We start from the raw sequence: 24,087 nt of genomic DNA on the forward strand, positions 1-24,087 counted from the left end.
TACCCACACAGTCCTGAAAGTTGGAGCCACTGCCTCACATACTGCAAGTGCCCTCACAACCTTGCTGAGCGTCAAAGCAGGTGCTTACAATTTTGTCCACCTGTGGTTTGAAGTGGAAACCCCAAACCTGAGGACACCTCCAGTGCCGGGGATGGCCACATTTTGACCTGATCTGGTGGGAACAGGGGTTGTGTGCACAAAATTCAATTCAGACTGCAGAAGTGGGTTTCACTACGCTTGGACTGCCCTCGGTAAGAGAAAGGACGTTTATCCAGCCTCGGAAAGCACAGAATTATTCTCCTAGTATCTAACCTCAAACAGTTGCTTTATGTTGTAACCGATTCCAGAAACACCTAACCCAGTGCCCTACACCATGCCCAGGTGAACTGCCTGATAAACTGCAACTTCCACAGTTACTTGGCAATGAGAGACCTGGGTTATTTCTGACGCATCCTTCTGTCAACAGAACAGGGCAAGCCAGCAAACGTTTGTTAAATCACAAAGCCGACATAGTATAGAAGAACTCAACTGGTCCCCAGTCCATGAAAAAGGTGCCTGCCTTCAAGGCCTGGATTTCTACAAGCAGAATTCCCAGACAGTGGTCTGTCCCACCCAGTGGATCTGGCCCCATGGTGGCCATCTGCACCATGGCCAGGAAGAACCACAGTCCTATCTCCCCAGTAGCTCACAACCTCTACAGCCATATGGGCAGGGAAGAGGCCTAAATTCAATAGCCTAACATTACTTTACCCCAGACATATTTGAGGCCCTTTAACTCCCGTGTGTGTGTGTGTGTGTGTGTGTGTGTGTGTGTGTGTGTGTGTGTGTTATGCACGTGTGTACAGGTTCATTTGTCTATAAGTGTGTATAATGGAGGCCAGAGAATGACTTCAGGTTTCTTTCTTTATTGCTCTGTACCTTATCTTTTGAGACAAGATCTCTCACTGACTCTGATGCTTGTTGTTTGTGCTACACTGGTTGCCCCAGAGACCCAACTATCTCCAACCACCCTCATCTCTGGGTTTACAGGTGCATGTACCCCATGCCCGGCTTTTACACACATGTGGGGATCTGAACTCAGGTCCTCATGCAAGCGAAGCCAGCACTTTGTATACTGAGGCAAGTTCTCAGCCTGTGGTGGCTATTCTTGGTTGTCCACTTGACTATATCAGGAATTAACTAAAACCCAAGCGCTGGGTACACCAGTGAGGAGGGACTTTTTTTAACTAAATTATCTGAAGTGAGAAGACTCACTTTTAATCTGGATCTTTTGAGGTGGGAAGATACACCTTTAATGTGGGCCATACATTCTGCTATGACAGCCTATATAAGGATGTAGAAGAATGAAGCTTGTTCTTTTCACCTGCTTGCTCTTGCTGGCCAAGTTTGTTCACTGGCATTAGAGCCTACTTCTTCAAGATTCTGGTGTATACTGAAGACCATCTAAGACATCCAGCCTCATGGACTGAACAACTACTGGATACTTGGACCTTCCATTGGTAGACAGCCATTGTTGGACTAGCTGGACTACAACCTATAAGCCACTCTTAACAAATCCCATATATGACAGGCAATGGTGGTGTACGCCTTTAATTCTAACACTTGGGAGGCAGAGGCAGGCAGATCTCTGTGAGTTCAAGGCCAGCCTGGTCTACAGAGTGAATTTCAGGACAGCTAGGGATGTTACATAGAGAAACACTGTCTCGAAAAAACAAAAACAAATCATAATATATATATATATATATATATATATATATATATATTCTGTGTATTGTATATTCTGATACATATATATTCTGTGTATTGTATATTCTGATACATATATATTCTGTATATATATATATATATATAAAATCTGTAAGTTCTGTTCCTCGAACCCTGACTAATACACAGCCTAAGCCCTTTTTGTACATAGCCCCAAATAACCCTGGAAGAGAGAACAAACATCTGTAGGCACAGTAATAATATAATGCCTATTCTGTGGGTCTCAGGGTAGCCAAGTCACTTGCTCAAGGTCACACATCCATCAGAAGGGTGTCAGAGTCAGATAAGGAAACAAGTTCTAGGAACCTGGAGTGAATGGAAGGGCCAGAAAGCCTCTACCCATCAGTGCCCTGCCCAGGCCCCATGGGACACATGCCTAGGCTGCCCTCAGGAACTGAGGAGGTTCTTCTGGGAAAAAGCAGTTAGATGTATATTCTGAGCATTCTGGCACCCAATGACTTGTGAGTGGTGGAATGCCTAGAAGGTAAGTGTGGCTCCGTCTCAAGCTACAGAGATAGGGCCAGCTCTTCCCCCCCATGGTGCTCTTCTCCCCTCTACCCCAGCATGCTCTAGACTCGGTGTTTCTGACATGCATCAACTTGCTCATTCTCCTTCCAGCTGACTGAAGACCAGGACATGCTGACCGTCTAACCAAGCCAGACCCCTCCCCTTGTGGACTGTTCAAGGCCAAGGAGACTTTGGAGGTGAGACTTACAAACCCACTCGGTGTCAGAATCCTGGCTGACATCCATCCAAGTTGAAAATTCCTCCTTGCAGGGTAGCTGTGGCCATGGGGATGTCACATGAAAACAGCTGGCCACAGGCCACTGTCCCTCTAGCTGTTGCTGGCACCTTGTGGGTGACTGTTAAAAACACCTACTCTGAGCTGGCAAGATGGCTTGGCGGGTAAAGGCACTTACCACTCAAGCCTGATTACCTGAGTTTGATCCTTGAGACCCAAGTAAAGGTAGGAGAATAAAGTCCACAGAGTTGCCTCTGACCTCCACATACATGCCATGGCATATCCCTGCCCCACACCACTCACGTATACTAAAGAATAAAAAAGAAAAAAATTTAATCTAGTTACTTTATTCCTTTTTCCTGGGTTGGGGTGGGGGGCTTGGTTTTCTGAGGGGGGTGTTTGTTTGCTTGCTTATTTTGAAACAGAGCCTTGATGCACAGTCCTCACTGGCCTGGCACTCACCATGTAGACCAGGCTAGCCTCTGAACTTACTTCAACCCCCTGCTTCTGACTCCCAAGTGCAGGTATTACAGGCATGTACCTCCACACACAGCTTTGTTTTTCCTTTTTAAAAGAATTTATTCTGTTTAATTGAAAAAAAAAAGTAAAAAGCATAAACATTAACCTCATAACCACAGGACACAGTTCTGTGCCCTGAAACGCTTCCCACAGCTAGACAGCATCACCATGACCCATCTCCAGCACCTTCTCCTCTTCCCCAACTGCAACTCTGTCCCCAGGAAGCACCAGCTCCCCAGCCCCTGACCCCTCCATTCTTCCGGTCTATGATGAGTACAGCGGCTCTAGAGACATCGTGTGAGTGTAGTCACACATTTGTCCTTCTGTGACTGGCTTGAATCACTGAGCACAATGTCCTCGAGGCTCATCTATGGTATGTCAGAATGTCCTTCCTTTTCAGATCCAGGAACATCCCACTGTGTGATGGACCCATGCCTTGCTTACCTGATGGGCACTAGAGTTCTTTCCACCTCTTAGCTATTGTGAGTAATTTTCTCCTGTGTAATGAGTTCCCTCTAATGAGTGGAACAGTCCCTGTCTATATATCTAAGTAGAATAAAAGTGGTTAAAGGGTCCCACAGCTTTTGTAGAGAACCATATATTCACATACAATCTATCTGGGGAAAAACAAGACGCGGCATGGCAGGGTCTGTCTGGTAGGGCTAGGGGATGACTTCCTGCCCTGCCTAAACCAAGCATATTTTGTAACCCGGGCAGCACTGCCCAGACAAAAATACTTCACAATCCTTTAAGTTAACCAGATATCACTGCCCAGGGATAAGCAGGCTACCTCCCAGCATGATCTCTGTCCTATTATTAACCCAGCACTGATAAGCTAACGCAGGCCTGTGCCAAAGGTCATTCTTTGGTTGCAGGCAGGTGGAGATGGACAGTCTTACAGACGCTTGGGTTGTGTTGATGCTGCACAGAAAAACACCTCAGCAAGCAGGGCAGAAACTACTGCAGAGCCTCAACCCCCTGGAGGGCCATGGACACTAACCCTTTCACCCGGGGGCTCAGACATCTTGCAGTGCAGCCCTGCTAGGAAATACCACCAGCCCCTCAAAACCCAGAGGATCCATTGTTGGATCCCAGAAGAAGGACTTGAGTAAAACTGTCCAGCCAGGTTTTGCACCCTGAGGGGCAGCCACTCAGCAAGGCCACAGGGCAGCTGAAGACTGAGGCACTGTGGGTGGACCCTCCGTCCCCCATAGGCTGGGGAATACTCAAACTCTGAGCATTTCTGTGTGCCAGGGGGACCTACATGTACATTGCTAGGGCAGTAGACACTTGCCAAACTGACTGGATTCTCATCTTCTCATGGTTTAAAGTTCAAATTTTGCTTTAAAGACTAAACTAAAATCTACCTCTTTGCCCCAATCCCTGTCTTCTATTTCATTAAAAGACGAGAAAAGGAGAAATATGTTTGCCTAGCAGTTTCTGACGTAGATAACTCTCTTGGCTTCATCATCTTATTCAAACTTTAAATATTTGGCTTATGTCCCATGACAGACGAGTCAGACAAACATACTGTCTGCCATCAAGAGTGAACTTCTTTGTGTAAATAGTGCAAGTCATTAATTTCTATTTCCTCGGGGCATGAGTTAAAAATACATTTTGAAAATGAGCTTTGATTGCTATTGAAGTACATGAGCATCACATGGCCCTCACAACTCTAAACTCAGTATACCAGGTCAGCCTCCCCGAAGGCACAGCTAGATCCTTTCTACTAGACAAACTGCACAGTCCAAAAATGTTTAATAGCAGGATATGGATGAGTCCAGACACCAGAAAAAAAAATATCTCTAGAGGCAGGGCTAGGGTTGAGGGTGCAGAGTACTTGCATAGATGTTTGAGGCTCTGAGTTCAATACCTAGCCCTAACATAGGGAGAGGAGGGGAGGGGAGAGGAGGGGAGGAGGAAGAGAAAGGGGAGGAGGAAGTGGAGAGAGAGATCACAGTCACCAAATAGAGGTTAGTTAGTTCAATTAACTGGTACATGCAGCTAGGATTGTGAATGTTTTACCATAGGGGTGGTGCATGTTTGAGGAGAGAGATACAAATATGTTCACCCTGATTTACAAATCTCTCTCCTCTCTCTCCTCTCTCTTCTCTTCTCTTCTCTTCTCTCTCTCTCTCTCTCTCTCTCTCTCTCTCTCTCTCTCTCTCTCTCTCTCCACACACACACACACACACACACACACACACACACCAAAAAACAAAAAACCAAACCAAACCAAACAAACAAAAAAAAACCCACACTATGTCAAACGTTAACTTTGTGTTTTTAGGTATCAGTTAAGTGAACTTCATTTTAAAAAGAACAAAAGCAAAAATATTTTTAACCTCATCTCTGGCCATGGCAGAATTCTTATTTTTGGTAGCCAAAGGAAGGGTGGACCCAGGAGACATCCCTACCTAAATTACCCCTCAGCAAATGTCTCCTTGAAGATGAAGGCAGAATCAAGACATCTCCAAACCCATAAAATCAATGGGTGCATCCAGGCAGAAGGCCTGGTCCTGAGAAAGTTCAGAAACACAGACCAGTGATATGGGGGCCATGAAGGTAAATCTAATCTACTGCCTTGACATGGCAGCAGGGGCTGTGTACAACAGAGTCCAAAAACAGACATGCCTGCGGGGTAGGGCTGTAATTCGTAGGAGCACAGAGGTCTCAGGTGCAAATGGCCTTAATTACAAGCTCTCTGAGCAAGTCACCTTTGGCAGCTGTTTCAAAAAAGCTATGGCCATATTCTACGCATGTGATTCCTACTTACAAAAAGTGCTCTTCTGAGAGAAGAATATAGTTCGGTCATAGAACAATTCCCTGGCATATGCCTAGGTTCAATCCCTAGTATTGAAGCAAACAATAAATACTGTTTGTCCAATCCCAAAGGAGGCAAAAGAAACATACCCTGGTATACACTGCAGGGGCTGCAGACCCAAGAGAATAATGGATAATTTGCCGGGAGAAGTTAGAGATTTCAAAACACTAGGCTTGGTCAACACTGGCTTGGTAACTGATAAAAACACTGGACAGAACAAAACCAGATTAAGACAAGGGAAGACCTCTCACTCCCCGGTGCTACCCTCCACTGTGGCTTCTCACCTCCATTAGCATGGGAACAAAAGAGAATATGACCTCTGTTCACAGAGGAATGAGCAGAAAGTCAGCCACAGAAAGACCACAAGAAAATTGTTAAAGCCTTGAGGATTTATGCAACACATTCCAAAGACCTGATGTCTTAAAGGAGTCACAGCTGAAATCCAACACTATCTTTTCCCCAGGGTGGGAGTCGGGGATTTCCCTCCTTGTGGAGCTAGCGATGATTATAAAGACTGTGTGTGTGTGTGTGTGTGTGTGTGTGTGTGTGTGTGTGTGTGTGTGTGTGTGTGTGTGTTAAACTGTGTGTCTAGAAAGCCATGTGGAAATCCAGCCCAGGTGCCTTGCTACTGCACACACCAGCTCTCACTTCCCTATGCTACCCAACTGCAGCAGGTTGGTTCTTTAGCATGGGAATCATGGGGAATGTGACCTGATCCCAGAGGAACTGGTCTTGATGGGAAAGAAACTGCATCTTTGTAAATGCTGAGTTGAGTTGGGGTGATGCTGTGGGTGGAGTGGCAATAATTCCATACCTGGGTCCTCATAGGGAAAGATCTGAAGATTCTGAAGAGAGATACAGGAAGAACCCATGGGAGATGACAAAGACCATACTCAGCACACAGCCTTCCAGACCACTGTCCTGTATCTTTCCTTCCCACTCTATAAAATCCCCAAGTACCCTCAGACAGAGCATTGAGAGTGATGGGCTCCCTGTTTTCTAGGGGCCAGACCTCAAATAAATCTGATTTCCCTTCCAGCTCACATTTCTTGAATATTGACTTTTGAGTGGTGAGAAGTGGAGGTGAATCCAGTAACAACATTTACCATCCTGGCAGAAATGGAGATATTTGAGACGTTTCTGGCCCGCCCTGTGGCTATCCAACTATTGAAACTATGGACCCCCAAGAAACTGGAATTCTTCTCAGGAATCTCATGTTGGAAAAAGGAAAGGGCTGAATGAGCCTAGTGCTACCCAGAGGGAGAGCTTATCTCCAGGAACAGTTCTGACAGCTCCACCTTGCAGGACAGTGTGGAGCTGAGACCATGGTGATGGGTGGAACACCTCCAGGAGCAGGATTGCTTAGTTGTGCATACAGATCTTATCTTCTTTTTAAACCTAAACTTCACATCAATTCCTCATGGAGACTGGGTCAGGAGAATCACTATAACACAAATCCTGAAAGGTCTTATTAATAAAAAACCCAGAGCCAAGAATTGGGGTGAAAGCTGAAAGATCAGAGAAACAGAACAAGCCAACCACGTTTTTACCTCTACGAAATCCTCAGCCTCAAGAGAGAGACTTCCTGTTTACTCACACCTTATATACCTTTCTGTGCCCTGCCATCTTCCTTCCTTCCTAGTTCTGGATTAAAGGTGTGTGCCACCACGCCTGGCTCTGCTCCCAGTGTGGCCTTGAACTCACAGAGATCCGAACGGATCTCTGCTTCCCGAATGCTAGGATGAAAGGCGTGTGCTACCACTCACTGTCTGACCTCTGTGTTTAATATAGTGGCTGGCTTTGTCCTCCGATCCCCAAGAAAGCTTTATTGGGGTACAAAATATATCACCACAAATCACTGCTTCTCTTTGTTCCAAATGTAGCCGTACTGAATAAACCTTTTTCTGCTTCTCACTATTACTTGTTTATTTAATTGGCCCATTGAGGACAGGTGACTGAGGCTAGAGTGACCCAGGCTCTGACTTGCACAACTCCAGTCACAACACAACCACACTCACTACATCCAGATCATTTTTTCAAAGAACATTGGTTCTTAAAACTATTTTTTTTTAAAAAATTTAAGAACTTCATCTATCATCAAGAAACTGACAGGCCAAGAGAACTCCAGTGAGGTGCAGCACATTTGTATGACCATTGGCCTGTGCCTGCGAAGTGTGCACACTGTTTGTGCCATCATCTGTGTGCACATGTGCTGCTTTTAGTGCCCATCTGCTCCTGAAGCACCTATCAGGAAGAGCTGGAGGTGGACATCTTCTGTAACTAGAGTCCTTGGGGAAACAGGCTGAGCTGTGGCCCTGAGAAGTCCAGGTCCTGCTGAAACCAGGTTCTACAGCCCCTACAGAACTATACACTGACCCTTATTTAAATGTCTTATAATGAAGCCTCATAAAATACCTCTGGAAAGGGGGCGCAGACACCCTGACTGAAATCTACCCGGAGCAGCCTACGCTCTTCCCCACGGTAGCAGAATTGGCTGCATGGAGAGCACCGCCTGCCTCCCCCCTCGGGCCTGTCCGAGACTGGGCACACCCGCACGCCGGCTTCCACAGACACACAGGGAGCCCCAGAGTCACCCTGGCTGCCGCCCCATCCCTGCAGTGTTCTGCGGCTTCATCGGTCACACTTTCTCTTTCTCTGTGGCGCGGCTGACCCCCAATACCTGCTCTAGCTTTGCTTTTACTCTCCCCACAGCCCGCACACTCCTGTCACTCTGGCAGGGCTTGGGTAGGATCCTGAGGTGCCAGATCTGATGGCCACACACAGCACTTTTCAGTGAAGACAGTACCCTTGCAAAGTCATGGTAACACCTGGCACCCAGAGTTTGCTGTTCCTGGAGCATGGTTGTGTCTTCCCCCAAAGTGTCTCTCCTAGTCACAACTGCCACTGAGGCTGGCTCCTTATCCATCCTTGTAGGCTGGCCTGAGTGCAGGAAGCTACCTCACATTCTGAGCGAAGCCCAGGATGCGCTGGTGGCATGTCTCCCCCTCTTTCCGGGGCAGAGAGTCTTATGGAGCGTCACAGACCCAGGCACAGGGGACCAGGAGAAATCTGCTGGGACTCAGTCTCAAGGGGGCCAGAAATACTTTCAGTGCTCCCCTGATACAAGGTCACCTTTTTGCCCTTTCCATCCTCCCCATGGGATCCCTAGGGGGATGGGAAAACATGGGCCAGTTGCCTGGCTGGCATCAGCCAAATTCTGCCCAGAATATGACTGGCAGCTCTAGGCAGGGCTTTAGTCACACAAATAAACCCAAGAAATCTCAGGAGCCACCCACTGTTTCAGGAAGGAGGCTGCCGCTCCACTCTGCTGGATATAATTTCTGGACATGATTAAACAGGAAGGAAATAAAAGACTCTGGCCGAGATTACATTCAGGAGCACCGTGGAGCCTAGCTCTCCAGGCTCTACATCGCCCACTACTAGAACTAGTGATTAACCACACCTGCTGTTGTCAGAGGCCGGGCTAGGCTCTGCCATTGTTGCGCCTGGGTTTGGGGTCAGGCACAAAGCACGTCAGCACCAGCAGGGCTGCAGAGACCCTTTCTGTATTTCCCCCTAAGCAAGAGAGTGTAAGCTCTCACACAGGCATGGATGTTACTGCCTTGGCTTTATTTCTAGATGTGGGTCAGAACTCACACTGACTCTGGGTGTGGTGGTGCACACCCTTTCGAGGTGGATATAAGAGGATCAGAAGTCCAAGGCTAGCCTAATGAGTTTAAAAAGCCAGCCTAGGCTATGTAAGACAAATCCTAAAACTGCTCTTGTTTAGTTGACCTATGAGTGACTTTCCTGCTATTCCATTGAGATGGTAACCCAGAACCCTCCGGTATCTCCCAGAAACCACGGCACATGCTTGTGCCTATGACCTATGAGTGACTTTCCTGCTATTCCATTGAGATGGTAACCCAGAACCCTCCGGTATCTCCCAGAAACCACGGCACATGCTTGTGCCTATGACCTATGAGTGACTTTCCTGCTATTCCATTGAGATGGTAACCCAGAACCCTCCGGTATCTCCCAGAAACCACGGCACATGCTTGTGCCTATGACTCATGGAACCCTACCTGGAAGATTCCCCCTCCCACTTCCTGCCTCAGCACCTGGGCAGCAGCTTCTGAGCTGTAGGAGGAGCAGATTGACCCCCTGGAGCCTGACACTGGAGGAAAGGACTGGGCTTTATTTCCGCTTCTGCTTGGTTAGGGCTGGTGGAAGGTGGAGGAGGGGCTCTGGCTTTCCCAGATGCAAGGAGACCCTGCAAGAGCTCCAGGGAAAACCAGGAGAGCTAGATCCTCAGGGAGGGACTCCTTTTTAGGATTTGCAAAGCAAACAAATGGAGGAAGGCCCCCTGGGGCTCGGGCCACTCTGAGCTTCAGACTCACTTCCATGGCCCACAGCTGTCCTTGCCCAATGTCTACCCTCCTCAGACCACCTGTTGCCCCTACCCAGTGACCTCCTTCCTCAGCAGCCCCTCCTATTCCAGTGGCTAGGGGAGGAGTTCCACTAGCAGACCAGTGGCTCTGTTTCCCTGAAGACTAGAGGCTGCAGGACCATGCTGATGGAAGGGACACCCAGCTGTGTCCCCTCTGGGTTACTGGCCGGATCCTGAGTGCTTTTGCAGCTCTGTGCTCTTGTTTCATGACAGTTACCTGATGTCACCATCAGGAAATCAGGGTGCTTCTGAAGCAGCCGTCCAGCAAAACATTTACCTGAGCTGGGTTTAAATCCACTGGAGATCATTACGCACAAGATACATGGACATATGGCAAACCTGCCGGCCAAAAAACCCCTTTCCAGCCAAGTGAACTCCACCTCCACAACCAGGAGTTGCCCACCAGAGGCTTCACTGGCATTAGCTCCTCCACTACAACATCCCCTGCTTCAATAAGAAAGGGGAACATCCAGCTACCCAATCAGTCTGCATATAGTGAAGCTGCATACTGAACTGAACTCATAAACATGCTTTGCCTCTGTATTAGTCATGGTTCCCTATCTATCTATCTATCTATCTATCTATCTATCTATCTATCTATCTATCTATCTATCTATCTATCTAATGTTTATTTATGGATTTACTAGAGTAGCAGTGGTCCAGCTAGTCCAACAATGGCTGTCTACCAACAAAAAAATTCTAGAATCCAGTAGTGGTTAAGTCCACAAGGCTGGATATCTCAGATTGTCTTCAATATATGCTGGGATCCAAAGAAGTAGGCTCTATTCCAGTGAAGGAATGAACTTTCAAGAGTGAGAGCAAACAGGCAAAGAGGGAGCATTTCCTTCTTCCATGTCCTTATATAGGCTGCCACCAGTGTGGTCCAGATTTAAGATGGATTTTCCCACCTCAAAATATCTGGATTTAGGGTGGGTCTTCCCGATTCAAATGATTTAATTAAGAAAAAAAAATCCCTCACAGGTGTACTCAGCTGCTTCGGGTTTTAGTTAATTCCAGGTGTAGTCAAATTGACAACCAAGAATAATCACCATAGTCTTCAAGTAAACTTTGAGAGAAGAACATAGTCATCTGCCTTAGCCTCTTTACGCTACAAGACACCCTAGACTGTCTAACTCATGAAGGGCAGACACTTCTTGCAGCCCTGGAAGGTGTGCTGATGGCCAGCCTCCTGGCTCACAGAGGCCATGTCAAAGCATGTCACCCGTCCTGGGAAGGTTCAACAGCCTACTCTCTGTTGACCTCCCCAGGTCCCACCTCTTAAGACTGCAGCTTTAGTGGTTAGGGACGGCATATGGATGGGGGCTGACACAGACACTGACTAAGGTCCCCTCTGCTAGGGCAAGGCTAGGACTCCTGTCCATATCACATCTGTATCTCTGCTGGGCACCCAGCTGTTGTCCCCTCTGGTTTACTGGCCCAATCCCAAGTGCTTCTGCAGCTCTGTGCTCCTGTTTCATGACGGTTACCTGATGTCACCATCAGGAAATCAGGGTGCTTCAGAGCAGCCGTCCAGCAAAACCTTTACCTGAACTGAGTTTAAAGCCACAGCTAAGCTTTCAAGTTAAGCTCTTACCAAACATGAGCAAAGTGCAGGATGTCACCGATGAATATAGAATTCAGGCAGGGTCATGAAGGGAACATTTCACCTACCCAAGGTTCCACTGAGGGCTACCCTCACCTCCTTCAGGAAATCTGGATTTGCAAATATTGGTGACATCCCTGAGGTAAGGTCTAAGAGGGGGCTAATTAGGACTGCATGGTTGAAGGTGAATCGAGAGAGAAGCTTTGATGGACCAATGGAAAGAGTGACCCACCTGGGTACCCACCTCTACCCCCCTCTGAGAAAATGTCCTGGCCATTGAGAGTACTCCCTTAGCTGCTCAGTTCTGGTCACTGAATTTCTGGCTTAGGTCCAGTCTCTGAAGGTCTCTCCATCCCACATTGCTGTCCACTCCTGCTAGGTTACCATGCTCATCTCTCCTGGGAATGCTTCATACAGGGCCTCCGAGAAGTCCCAGAGAATAAGGGCACTACCTCAGTGGGCCAGGGCTTAGATACTCAGTCTCTGTGGAGACAGGATGTGTTTTTCAGCCTGAGCTAGGCATGCAGAGCAGCCATACATGGGAGAGTGTGGAGGATACAGCGACAGAATCGATAAAAAATGGGGGTGCCATGATGGCCCTTCAAGGCAAGGACAGCAGTACGCACATTCCCCAGAGCAGGCACACCCCAGAAACATATCTCAGACCTCCCCACAACATGGGCACCCTGCTGCAAGACAGGCAACTCTCTGGGCAGTTGTCCCTGGCAACTTTCTACAAGGCTGCCATGCCTCCCTTACCCTTTATATCCCCAATCTTTTGCAGCACGTTGGCTTTCTTTAGATTCAGATCCCAGGACCTCTCATGAACTCAGTAAGTCCCCTCCCATTCAATATTCTGTTCTTGAAGGGATCGGTCTAAAAAGACAGAGGCCAATCTGTCCCCAGGAGGTCCAAGTCCAGTGTGCATTCCTGAGCAGAATCAGACACACCTTGACAACCGCTCAGCAGCAGCAGTCTCCCCACCCACTCTCTCCCTGGAACTCTTTCCCTCCCTGCAAAAGCCCTTGGTGGCTCTGAGTTGCCCAAGACTGAGCCTTGAGGAAGCCACTGCCTTCTCAGGACTGCTGCCCTTCCTTAAATAAGACTCCTTCCTACTAATGTTCAGCATCCCTGGGACTTGGCATTTGAGCAGTCGGCAGCCTGGAACTTTACCCTGATAACACCAGGTCTTCTATAAGCACAACTGGATGGCTTCACATACAGGTGACCCTCTCATAGTTCTGACCACTAGAGCTGTAGCCTGGCTCAGGGTCTCTCCAAACATGAGGAGACCTGGAGCAACCCCAGGTCCCCTGTGGGAGTCCCTCTGGTCCTATAACCCAGGCTACCCCCACCTCTGGGGACAGCATCCCTTAGCCTTTGCTGGTGCCTGGCAGGGCTTCCCTAGGAGGGACACTGGCTATTGACACAGTGACCACACCATGCCTGAATGGAAAGACAGTTCCCAAGCGGCATGGGACACTCTCAGTCAATGCCATGTGGCTAAGTATGTCCTCAAAAAGGCATAGCTGGCAGAGACCAGAACTAGGAAGACAGCATTTACCACCTCGGCCTTGGGAAGCCTAGTAAGATTTGTTTCCCCTGAGGTGGGAACCACAATGCAGTAACAGTGCCACACAGGTCCCCTCGACAACTGGCTGACCAAGGGTCTCTGGGAACATGTGCCCATAAGGAAAGGGTCAGAGTGACCTCAGTGCTAGCTGTCAGAAGTTGACTCAGTTGTATTTCCTGTCCACAGGAGTCTTGCTTGACCCACTGGGTGGTTATACTCCACTTCTACACCCTGTATCCTTCCATGGAGGACCCGGGTGTCTCAGAAAATGAGTCATTGTAGGTTAGGCCTGTTGGGGAGCCTACTTGCCCAAGAAGACCTCTGTGGTCACAGATACTAGAATATGCCAGAATGCTCAGCATGCATCCTGCCTGTACCCCTGCATCTAGAGCATCCCCAAAACACAGCCCATGGGAGGCATGGAACTGAGACCATACCAGTTGAGCCCTGCTATTGCCCAGAATACTCCAGCCCATGTTGACCATGGATCCACATTACCTCTGCATCTGTTAAGAGTCTCCCACAGGAGCCCATCCTGTTCTCAGGAGTCCCTTGTGAAATGCTATGTTTAGTGGCAGCTGGCTGAGGATCAGGATCTCACAGTCCAGGCTGCATGCACAAGTAGTGGGAGGTACAAAGAACATGTCTTGGGCGTGTCTGTCTGTAAGCCAGTGTGGTAGGGGACTGTTCCTGGGAAGACATAGGTCTCTCTTGTGCTCGAAGCTGGAGGAGACCCAAGCCTACAGGATCCGTAATTCCTGCGCACACCAGTGCAGGTCCAACCCTTAGCTAGCCTATCCCAGGTAAAGGAGGACATCAAGTCTCTAGGGTTCCAGGCTGTCGGCACACCACTAGTGTCTGAGTCCTGATGCCCACTAACTCCCAGGCCTGAAGGACAGGCACAGGTGAACTGCAGGAGACGGCGGACAGTGCTTTAACTTCGAGCCGCTGGTACTTGCTCTTCACTTTACACTGCTTTCCCGATTCCCTTTAGGGAGCACTGCTCTGTAAACAGGGAGATGAAGGCCCTGCAGTACCAGGGGCATTGGTTTGCCCAGGAACATGGGCTGTCCCAGCCCTGGGCTATCTAGTCCAGAGGGACAAGAAAGCTGTAGTTGCCAAGCAACGAGATGGAGGCATCGGAGGAGTGTAGGGCCCCAGGGAGGGCGCAGGTGGCCAGCAGAGGGGGTGCAGCAGAGCCTGGCAGAGATGGCTTCAGGGGACTCCCTGGTAAGCAATGACAAACACCTGGCCTGAGGGGGACAGTCAGGGTGCTGGCCATGTGGGCTTACCAGTGGACCACAATGGGAAGATTGATGATAGGGAGCTAAATGGGGGACACAGGTACAAGAGCCATGAGTCTGCAGGCTCTGAGAGGCTGAGAAGGGCTGGTGTCCCTGAGGCCTTTCTCTTTGGTTTGCTGATGGACCTAAAACCCTATATCCTCACTTATTCCCTCTGGAAGCCCCTGGGATCTCTCTTCTGGTAAGGTCACAGTTCTATCAGACCAGGGCCTCCTTACAGCCTCCTTTAGCTCCGATTTCCTCCTTAAAGGCTCTCTTCTGGACATTTCCTTGGAGGCAAAGGCTTTAACCTACGCATCAATCCACAGCAGGATGTGTTATTTAAGAACTTACACCGATTTTCTAAGGTGTCCCCCCCAACACTGTAGTCTTGTTGCCCCACCCAGGGCTCTTTGTTGGCCCCTGAGCTCCAGGCGGTGTGGCAGCCCCAGACACCCATGCATACACCCTTGGACGCCTGTCATAGACTTTCCTCAGTCTACCCAGCAAACCCAGCACTACAGTAGGGTCTTAGCACTAGCAAAATCCCAGCTCAGAATGATCCAAGGGGCACCTAGGCCCAGCCCAGTTCCTGGCCTCACACAGTCTGCACACCTTCCTCAGGTGCTCCTTCACCTGCTCCACCTCTCCCCAAGGCAAGAAGGACCTGTACACTTCCTTGTGCAGGCTCACCTAACATGGTCTTAAGCTGAAGCTCAGAGCCAGAGAAGAACTCAAAAGTAGAGTTTCTAGAAAGGCACCTAGAAACACCCAGCATCCACTAGTGAGTGGAGAGTGCCTGAGTCTACCTCAGCCCACCACTGGGGCCCCTGACACAGAAGTGACTTCAATGAGGAAAGCCTCTCTGCTGGCATCCCATACACAAAATTCTGAGTAGCCAAGCCTTCCTCATCCATCATTCTTGATTAGCACAAGCTCTGAGTGGAAAAAGAGGCACCCTCTGTTCTCACGGTACAGAGGCCTACACACCTGAATGAAAATGAGATGCTAAAGCTGGGCACTGTCTGTCGGAAGGAGCAGACACAGCAGCGCTGTATGGTTTACTGAGTGTACGTTCATCATCTGGTCCTTGCTTGCAGATTCACAGGCCTCCAGGTGGGACTTCCAAGCACAGAGGAGATAGCCATGTATGCAAAGCAACCAAGGACCAAACAGCCAGCATGCAATGTCCTGGTCACAGCCCTTTATCCTAATTTCATCACATCACTATGGCAGACCAATTTGTTCAATCACTTAACACCGACTGCGCAATACAGAGCACGGAGGTGTGACTGGTTAGGAATACCGTGGAGACAAGCTTGCTCTCAACTCTGTCACCTCCCAGGATGAGGCTGGAACCCCAGGCTCACCACTTTACAGCACCAGGTCCCTTCCCAGGCAATCCACACTGTTGTGCTGTGCTGGCCACAGGGCCGCTGGCCACAGGGCCACAGGCCACCTGACAGCCTGCTGGGGACATGGAGTTTGCCCCTTCACTTCGAGACTCACACCATGGAAAGCTGGTTTCACCTGTACCAGAGAATTCTGTGCAGAGAATGCTGAGTCATGGCAGTTCAGAAGGACGGGAGAAACTGAGGCTTAGCCTCACTGTGGGTCACAAAGGATAGTGGGTATCAACTGTGTTGTTTTCCTTCTTTTTTGTTGTGGTTTGAGACAGTTTCACTCCAAGCCAGGCTGGAACTTACCATCCTTCTGTCTCTACCCCTTGGTAATGAGATTGCAGGCATGTACCACTATGCCCAGCCACTTGCTTTTGTAAATTCTATCTGGTTGGGCTTATAATTAGTTTTTGTTGTTGTTTTGTCTTTATTGTTTATATTAGACAGGGTCTCATTCTGTGGCCTAGGCCATCTTGGAACACACTATGCCGCCCAAGCTGACTACTAATTCTTGAAAATCCTTCTGCCTCGGCCTCCTGAGTGCAGATATTACAGGTATGGGAGGGTGTACTAAGTATAATGATCTACCTTTAAAATTAGATGGAAAACACAAAGCAAATAAAAGGATTTCTGAGCAGAAAATAACTTCTGATACACTGTATAGGGCTTCCAATACAGCAAAGATAGCTTTCCTGCCTGTGCACACAGGTGTGTGTGTGTGTGTGTGTGTGTGTGTGTGTGTGTGTGTGTGTGTGTGTACATGATGTACATGACATATGCATACCCCCAACCCCACCCTTGGCCCCTACAGGACCACAGTTACAGGTAATAGGATGTAATTTGCAGCAGGAAGATCCCTAGACAAAAATAACTGTTTAAAGAATGTCTTGCTGTGAGTAATTTAGATGATAAAGGACTCCTCTGAGAACAACTGCCTTGGTGTAAATTGATTTAATCAGACTGATATTCCTCCTATCTCCCTGAGAATGCTCTTACCTCCAGGAAGGGAGAGCAGAGAGGATGTAGTTTTCCCGGGCCTCTTCTTCCTGTTTGTATCTTCTTTCCTGGTTCGTGTGTGTGTGTGTGTGTGTGTGTGTGTGTGTGTGTGTGTGTGTGATAAAATATATATTTTAGGGCTGGAAAGACGGCTCAGTGGTTAAGAGCACTTACTGCTTGCACCCACATCAGGCAGTTCACAAGTGTCTGTAACTCCAGCCTCAGGGGATCTGACACCCTCTCTGGCTTCCAAAAGCACCTGTATACATGTGGTGTATGTATTTGTTTTCCAGCTGCCTAGTCCTTTTGCTCATCATGAGGTGTGAAGGATCGAACCCAGGGCCTTTTCTAGGCAAGCACCTTGTCACTGAGCTACAACCCCAGCCCCTTTGTCCATTTTTTAAATTGGTTTATTTGTGTGTGTTAGTGGCCGAGTTACAGAAGGACCTTCTATTCTGGGGATTAACCCATTACCAGTGTCCCTCCCATTCACATTTAACAGATTCCTCTGGCCCTGCAGCTGTGCCCTCACCCTGTGGTTTAGGAACTGTCTTCTACTTATACATGGATACAGCAACTGGCATCACACACACACACACACACACACACACACACACACACACACACACACACACACACACCTGGATCCCTGCAGACCCCTATCTGCATGTGACAGCACCAACTTCACCCAGTGGCTTCCTCTGCAACCAGGGAGGCTTTGACTCAGGCTGGGTTACCCCAGACACAGATACACTCATGTGTTATTTCTCCATCAGGCCGGGGAAGGCTGTCAGTCCACCTGAACACAAATGTTCCTGTGAGTTTGTTTCTCTAGTAGGTTGGGGAGGGTGGGTGTCACCCAGACATGGGTGTTTTCATTTGTTTCTCCCGCTGAGCAGGAGACACCAGGGCCGTTGTCATCTCGACTGCCCTGGGGTCAAGGTCCCCTGCTTTGCTGCCTGGGTTTGCAAGAGAACCAAGGAGCCCAGCCCAGGGCCAAGCCCGTCCTGAGGCCTCCACCTCCCTCTCTTCCTGACCTAGTTGTGAGTCTCTTTTGGATGTTGTTGCTTTATTTAAAGAAAATTTCTTTTCATAAAGAGATGTGATGTCTCAAACCCTAGCCTATCCTGTGGAAAAAAGAAGCCAAGTTAAATATTATGTAGCAGAGAAGAGAACAGGACGTGCACGGAGCGTTTTCCTGTGAAGCCAAGCTAACCATCACCAACGCAAGACTTCTTTCACAGCGAAGTGACAGAACTTGAGCTGGCGCTGCTCACCGAGAGCTAGAGGCATCTTACCGATTACCAGGAGGGCCACACCCCATGAAATATTTAAGCAAAAAGCAAACAGCCTGCCCAGCGGGCAGCAGGTTTTCAAGCACCAGAGTCTAGCCATCACTCGGGATCAGCTCTCCAGCCTCAGCAGCCTCAGGAGAGGCAGCCTGACAGTATTTCTGTCCAGGGAACCCAGGTATGGCTTGGGATAAAATTTACCAAGACTCTCCATCAGCAGGACCTGCAGTGAGAGACACTGCCCAGTGTGTGAATACATCACGGAGCTGACTGGCACTCCTCCGTGCAGGCCTAACTCAGACGTGTTCTCACAGAAACTGCCGCGGAGGCCACAGAAAATATGCTAAGCAACAAACCACAGAGCTGAGTCCATAGAGACCCATGTGGTGAACACAGAGACACAGGGACACACAGGTAACATTGGAGACAGGCATACCATGGCCACACCAACTCACATGGAAACATTAAAGACAACAAAAAGACAGTGCAGAGGTACACAGAGATGTACACACAGACGACATGGAGACACACGCCAACACACATGCACACTACACAGAGACGACATGGAAACACACAGGTAATACAGAGAGAGAGACACAGAGACAACAGACATATACACCATAGGACACCGTAAGACTCATAGAGTCATACAAAGAAAACATGAAGGTACACAGAGACCCAAAGACAGCAGAAAGACACACAGCATGGAAACATTGCAGGTAACAAGGGGGACACACAGGGACACACAGACTCACAGCCACACACATGTGGATGTTGTACACATCAGGATACTTCAGCCTGGACCTGACTGGAGAGGCCGTTGTCATGGAAAGTGGGATGTTCTCTTGGATCCGGGTCTCCAGGGGGCAGGAATAGCTGCAGGTCGCTCGATCTCTGTGGCCAAGCCTTGTACCACCACCCCTCAAAGTGTAATTATCAAGGTCTGGCAGACATGTGGACCTACCAGCCACAACAGTGACGGGAAGCAAGATGCCAACCTCCAATCAGGGGCTCAACGCTGGCCTTTGTCCTGGACAGGGGTGAAACCACAGGAGTCTGGAGCTCAAGTGCCAGGCAGCAGAGGGGGAAGGGGACAGAGAGCCCTCCCTGGGCAGCCTCGTGCTATGGTTCTTCTTGCCCTCTGGAGACTTCTCCTTTCGTTGTCCCTCTGGCTTGGGGGCACTCTGGGTGACTGTCCATCTTGTGTTAGGAAACGGTTCTGAGAACACCTTGGGACTATTTCACCAAGTCGTTGTCGTGGGGATTCTCAACCAGAACCCCTTCAACTGGAGGGCAGAAAGGGACCTCTCTCTGGACCCTTGCCATGGGGCCAGGTCTTCCCTGTGGGCCTTTTGTGCTGAGTCATTCCCCTTGGTCCACGTGCCCTTCCTTCCGCCCCTGTGTTCACAGAAGATGCAGTAACCATCGGGGAGCAGGCAGTCACACCTAGCAAGTGACAGGCTCACTTCTGCCCCTCTATGGGTGCCATCTGCACCAAAGCAAACAGAACACAGTTCAAAGGCTCGGTGTTGAGACCTGTGTCTTATGGGACAGAGGCTGGAAAGCTCTGCAGATAAGAGACACAACATCACACTCATATCCCAACACACAGCAAAGGGAGACCATGTCACACTCCATCCAATGAGATGAGACCAAAATACTCATGTGAAGGGTGCTGGTCAGATGTCAGAGGCAAAGGATCAACTGAACCAGCATCCATGTATCATGGTGAATATGAAAAGTGGAAAGCTTTGGGCGCTGGTCCTGAAAGAGGCCGCAAGCCAGGAGACCTGATGTCTCTGGGGACTTAGAAAGTTTCTTCTCATCACCTGCCACACATCTGTAACCAAAGGTTGACTCAGGACAACACCCCACCCAGGGCTTGGCTCCTGGCACTGTGCCCGAGTCGGACCAATAAAATCTTTGTTTGTTTTTCAAACTTAGTTTACACTGTGTTAATGAAACACCAAATAATAGGTCTTCTGTTCCCACGTAGATGCACGACATGAAACCACTGGATTGACCGTTGTCTGGAACTGTCACACGAAATCCCTACACAACTGGAGCCAGCTGTCCACGGACAGATTCAGTCAGCCAGACAGGGGGACAGCACCGCTGGGGCCCCAGGACAGCACTGAGTCCCAAACCCCTAGAACCCACATGGAGGTGACAGGAACTGGCCCAACCCCACCTCCAGCCTCCAGTGGGGTCTGACCCCTGGACCTCAGACCCTCAGGGCCTTCTAGACTGAAGTCAAAGACCTCATCTACAAGAGAGGAGAGGAGGGTGGAGATTTCAGGGTTGGGAGGTCTCCTGGTGGGGTCCATCTAATCCTGCCTCACCTGCTACATCCAGGACTTCGGGAAATGGTGGAGGGGGCATGGGGAAGTCTCCACCCACACTTGTCCCTGGCATCCTGTCTCCAAGGGCCTCTGATGGGACTTATAGTTCAGCACGAAGGACTTTGAACAGTGTTGGCCTGACCCAAGCTCTTGGCTCAAGGTGTTGTAGGTGTTCAATATTCTTGGGCATCAATCTCCTACCCCAAAAGTGAGACTAAGTCCTAGAGGCCTGAGTTCCTTGGGAGCATGAGGGAGCCAGAAAGCCCAGGTCAAGGGCAGGCATAGACCCCAGCCTTGTCACACCATCCAGCAGCAGATTATCTGCCTAAAAGGGTGGAGCACACTTTCTATGAGAACGGAGGGGCTCCTTGCCTCAGCAACCCAAAAGGACCCCAGTACCTGGGGCTGTCCTGCTTTCTCCCACCCACACCCTCTGGCTAGCCCTCATGGTCAAGCAGGCACCCTATAAGCAGGGTCTGCAGACACCATAATTGCTCTGTCACTGTATTTGGTGACCTAACAGATCATCTATTTGCTTCTTGGGTTCCAAAAAGAAACGTGTCCCTTGGCAAGTAGGCCGACAGCCACATGCAACCTTGATGCCCTGCCAAGATTAAGGAAAGTCAACCACTACCCAGCAGGACAAGCATCCTGGCAACCCCATCTGCTAAAGCATGAGACAAATCCTGATCCAGAGCTCAGAACAGAGACAGGTGGAGACATAGTTCAGCATGCCCATTCTTGGGAATGGCTATCTGTAGCATGCATGTGTACACATACTTACACACACACATACACACACACACACCACGCACGCACGTACTAACACCAAAGCTATGCAATGCCCAAGTTCACATGGGGAAGCAACTCCTCAAATTTTGTTACAAAAATTAACTCACCAGAAAAGTGACAGTTCTAAGTTCCTCTTTGTCACAGTGTTCCAGCATACCCTCACCCAGATCTCTAAAAGACTGCATATGTGCAACATGAACACACCTGTCATGGGTACCCATGATGGTGCCTCCCCAACTGACCAGGGCAGGGCATCTGAGAACTGGACAGGCTGTTTAGACCAGTACCAGTCCAGCTTTGGAGACCCTACCCAGGAAGGCAGACAGGTACTCAGAAGGCAGAGGTCTCTCAGTGAATGCCTGGCAAGTGCCATGTGTCTTCCAGGGGTGTGGGGCAAAGACCAACCCATACGCCAGATCTGGTTTCATCTTCACTCTGTGACCCAAAGTAGGGCTCTAGAACAATCTGGAGAGTTCACTGTGAGAGCCTGCTCCTGTTGCATGCTCCCCAGAAAACCTGGCTTAGAAGGTGTGTGGCCAACCATAAATTGCACTGTTCCAGGATCCCCACATTCAGGCAGAGGCCACAAGTCGTTATAAAGAACAGAAAGCCAAGGCGGGCTGCCACAGCTGTGAAGTTACACTCACGGCTCTCACTGAAGGCTGGCTGCCTCTGTCTGCACCTTCGAATCCCTCACCAGAGACAGAGGAGACAGCTCCTTTTCTCAGTGGTTCTAACTACGGGGGGCCACCGTGATCAGAAGGCAACCCCAGAAAGCTATCCTCCAACAACCACCAATATCCCACTGGCTCTTACAGAACGTTACCACCTACAAGGTCCACAGGACATCAGGCAGGGCCAGGGATTAGCAGGACTAAAGTGTGGGACAAAGGACACCAGCTGATTCCAGAGCCGGCGCTCTAACACTTGGTGACCTGCAGCCATTCCTACAGCCAGCAGGCAATGGCCACCTCCTGACACCTGGGCAGCAGGCGGGGAGTCTGTCACTCGCTGTTCCCACACAGAGGCAGCAGTGACCCTCTAGGAGGAAGGCTTAGCTGCACCTACCATAGCGGCTGGGCTCGCGACAGTAGCGCAGAATGGGCAGCGCGTCTACTTCTTGCGCTTTCAGCGCGGCCACCAAGCTGGGATCCGGGTCGGGATCGGGGTCGGGGTCGGGGTCGGGGTCCAAGCACAGGCTCTGGCTGCCGCCGCCCTCTGCCCTGGGCCCCGCGTCCCCCATCCCGCTCTGTGCTGGGGTCACCACGAAGCGCTGGGACATGCTGGCGTCGGAACGCCGGGCGCCGCGATGACTGCTGGATGCGAAGCCTGCCGGTGCGGACCGTGGGTCTCGGGGAGCGGGGCGTGGCAGGGGCGGGGCACGAGGTGTGGGCGGGGCAGGAGGGCGACCAGGCAGGGGCGGGGAGGGGCGGGACAAGGCGAGGTCGGGGCCGGGGTGTCCGGATAGAAGTGCGTGGGTCTGGGAGGGGGTAAGAGAGGACTGGGGTGGGCATGAGGGGTAGAAAGTTGGAGTAGGGGCAGGGCCTGGACGGGACCGAGGCAGGAGATGAAAGAGCAAGGATGAGGAAGGGGGCTGGGGAGGAGGGGGAAGAGAGCTAGAAGAGGGCACGGATAGGCATGAGAGGGCTGGGAAGGGCAGTGGGTACTTGGGTGAGAGCTGAGCCAGGGGAGAACTGGGACCTGTGAGAAGGACCTGCTCTGGACCGAGATAGATAGGCGATGCTTGGGCAGAAAGGTGTTGGGCAGTTGGCCTGGGAAGGGCATTTGATGGTCTGCCTGACGATGGCAGGACCGATCTTGAGCAGCCGCTGCCTGCTCAAGAGACTGTTTCCAGGCCGGTCACTTCAGTGTAGCTTCGGGTTGTGCTAAGTGACTAGGAAACTCCTACCCCACACCCCCAACCCACCTGAGAAGCGCGCTGCTCAGGAGGCCGGGAGCAAGTGGGCACTGGAAGTGGGGACACCCACCACTGAGCTCATGGTTCTTCACTACCTGTATCATGGTTTTCGTTTTTGTTCACTCAAACGTTTATTAGTACCTTCTGATGCCAGGCTCCGGAAGTGACAGGAGGCAGAAGCCCCTGCCCCTCTGAAGCATATCTTGCAGAGTGGAGTAGAGAGAGCAAACTTTGAGTAAAGGGAGCAGGGCTTCTGTTCTTACAGACATCGTGCCCCACGATGGCTCTCTTGGTCCTGCTACCACATCTGTCCCTCCGACAGGAGGTCAGTTAGCTGCCTCTGCCTGTAGCGTAACCTGCATGTTGGGTACAGTACCATTAGTTACGTGTGAAGCCCCTCCAGGGTGTATTCAGCTCAGGAGGAAGATGGAGTTTCTCTTTTGAAGACTTGGATCTCTTTCTTAGGAAGTCAGTTTCACCACCCACCTCCGTTTGCCTGGCAGCAAGAGGAGAAAACCAACCAGATGGGAGTTCTCGCACCTGCGTATACAGCCTCTCAGGACCCTGTCCCTACAGCAAGAGGCGCTCC

The 24,087-nt window shown here is 50.1% G+C and overlaps 1 protein-coding gene across 2 annotated transcripts in view; it reads right to left on the reverse strand.

The window, feature by feature from the left end:
- Window positions 1–22,938, reverse strand: part of Slc12a7 (solute carrier family 12 member 7) — a 78,932-nt gene extending 55,994 nt beyond the window's left edge. For both annotated transcript variants that reach the window (XM_016008295.3, XM_042261337.2), the window contains exon 1: window positions 22,649–22,938. In XM_016008295.3, coding sequence (XP_015863781.2) covers window positions 22,649–22,862 — 214 coding nt within the window. In that variant the 5' untranslated portion in view covers window positions 22,863–22,938. The remainder of the gene's footprint in view (window positions 1–22,648) is intronic.
- Between the last annotated feature and the right edge of the window lie 1,149 nt (window positions 22,939–24,087).

The sequence above is a fragment of the Peromyscus maniculatus genome, chromosome 15 (genome assembly GCF_049852395.1).
Source record: "Peromyscus maniculatus bairdii isolate BWxNUB_F1_BW_parent chromosome 15, HU_Pman_BW_mat_3.1, whole genome shotgun sequence".
NCBI lineage: Eukaryota > Metazoa > Chordata > Mammalia > Rodentia > Cricetidae > Peromyscus > Peromyscus maniculatus.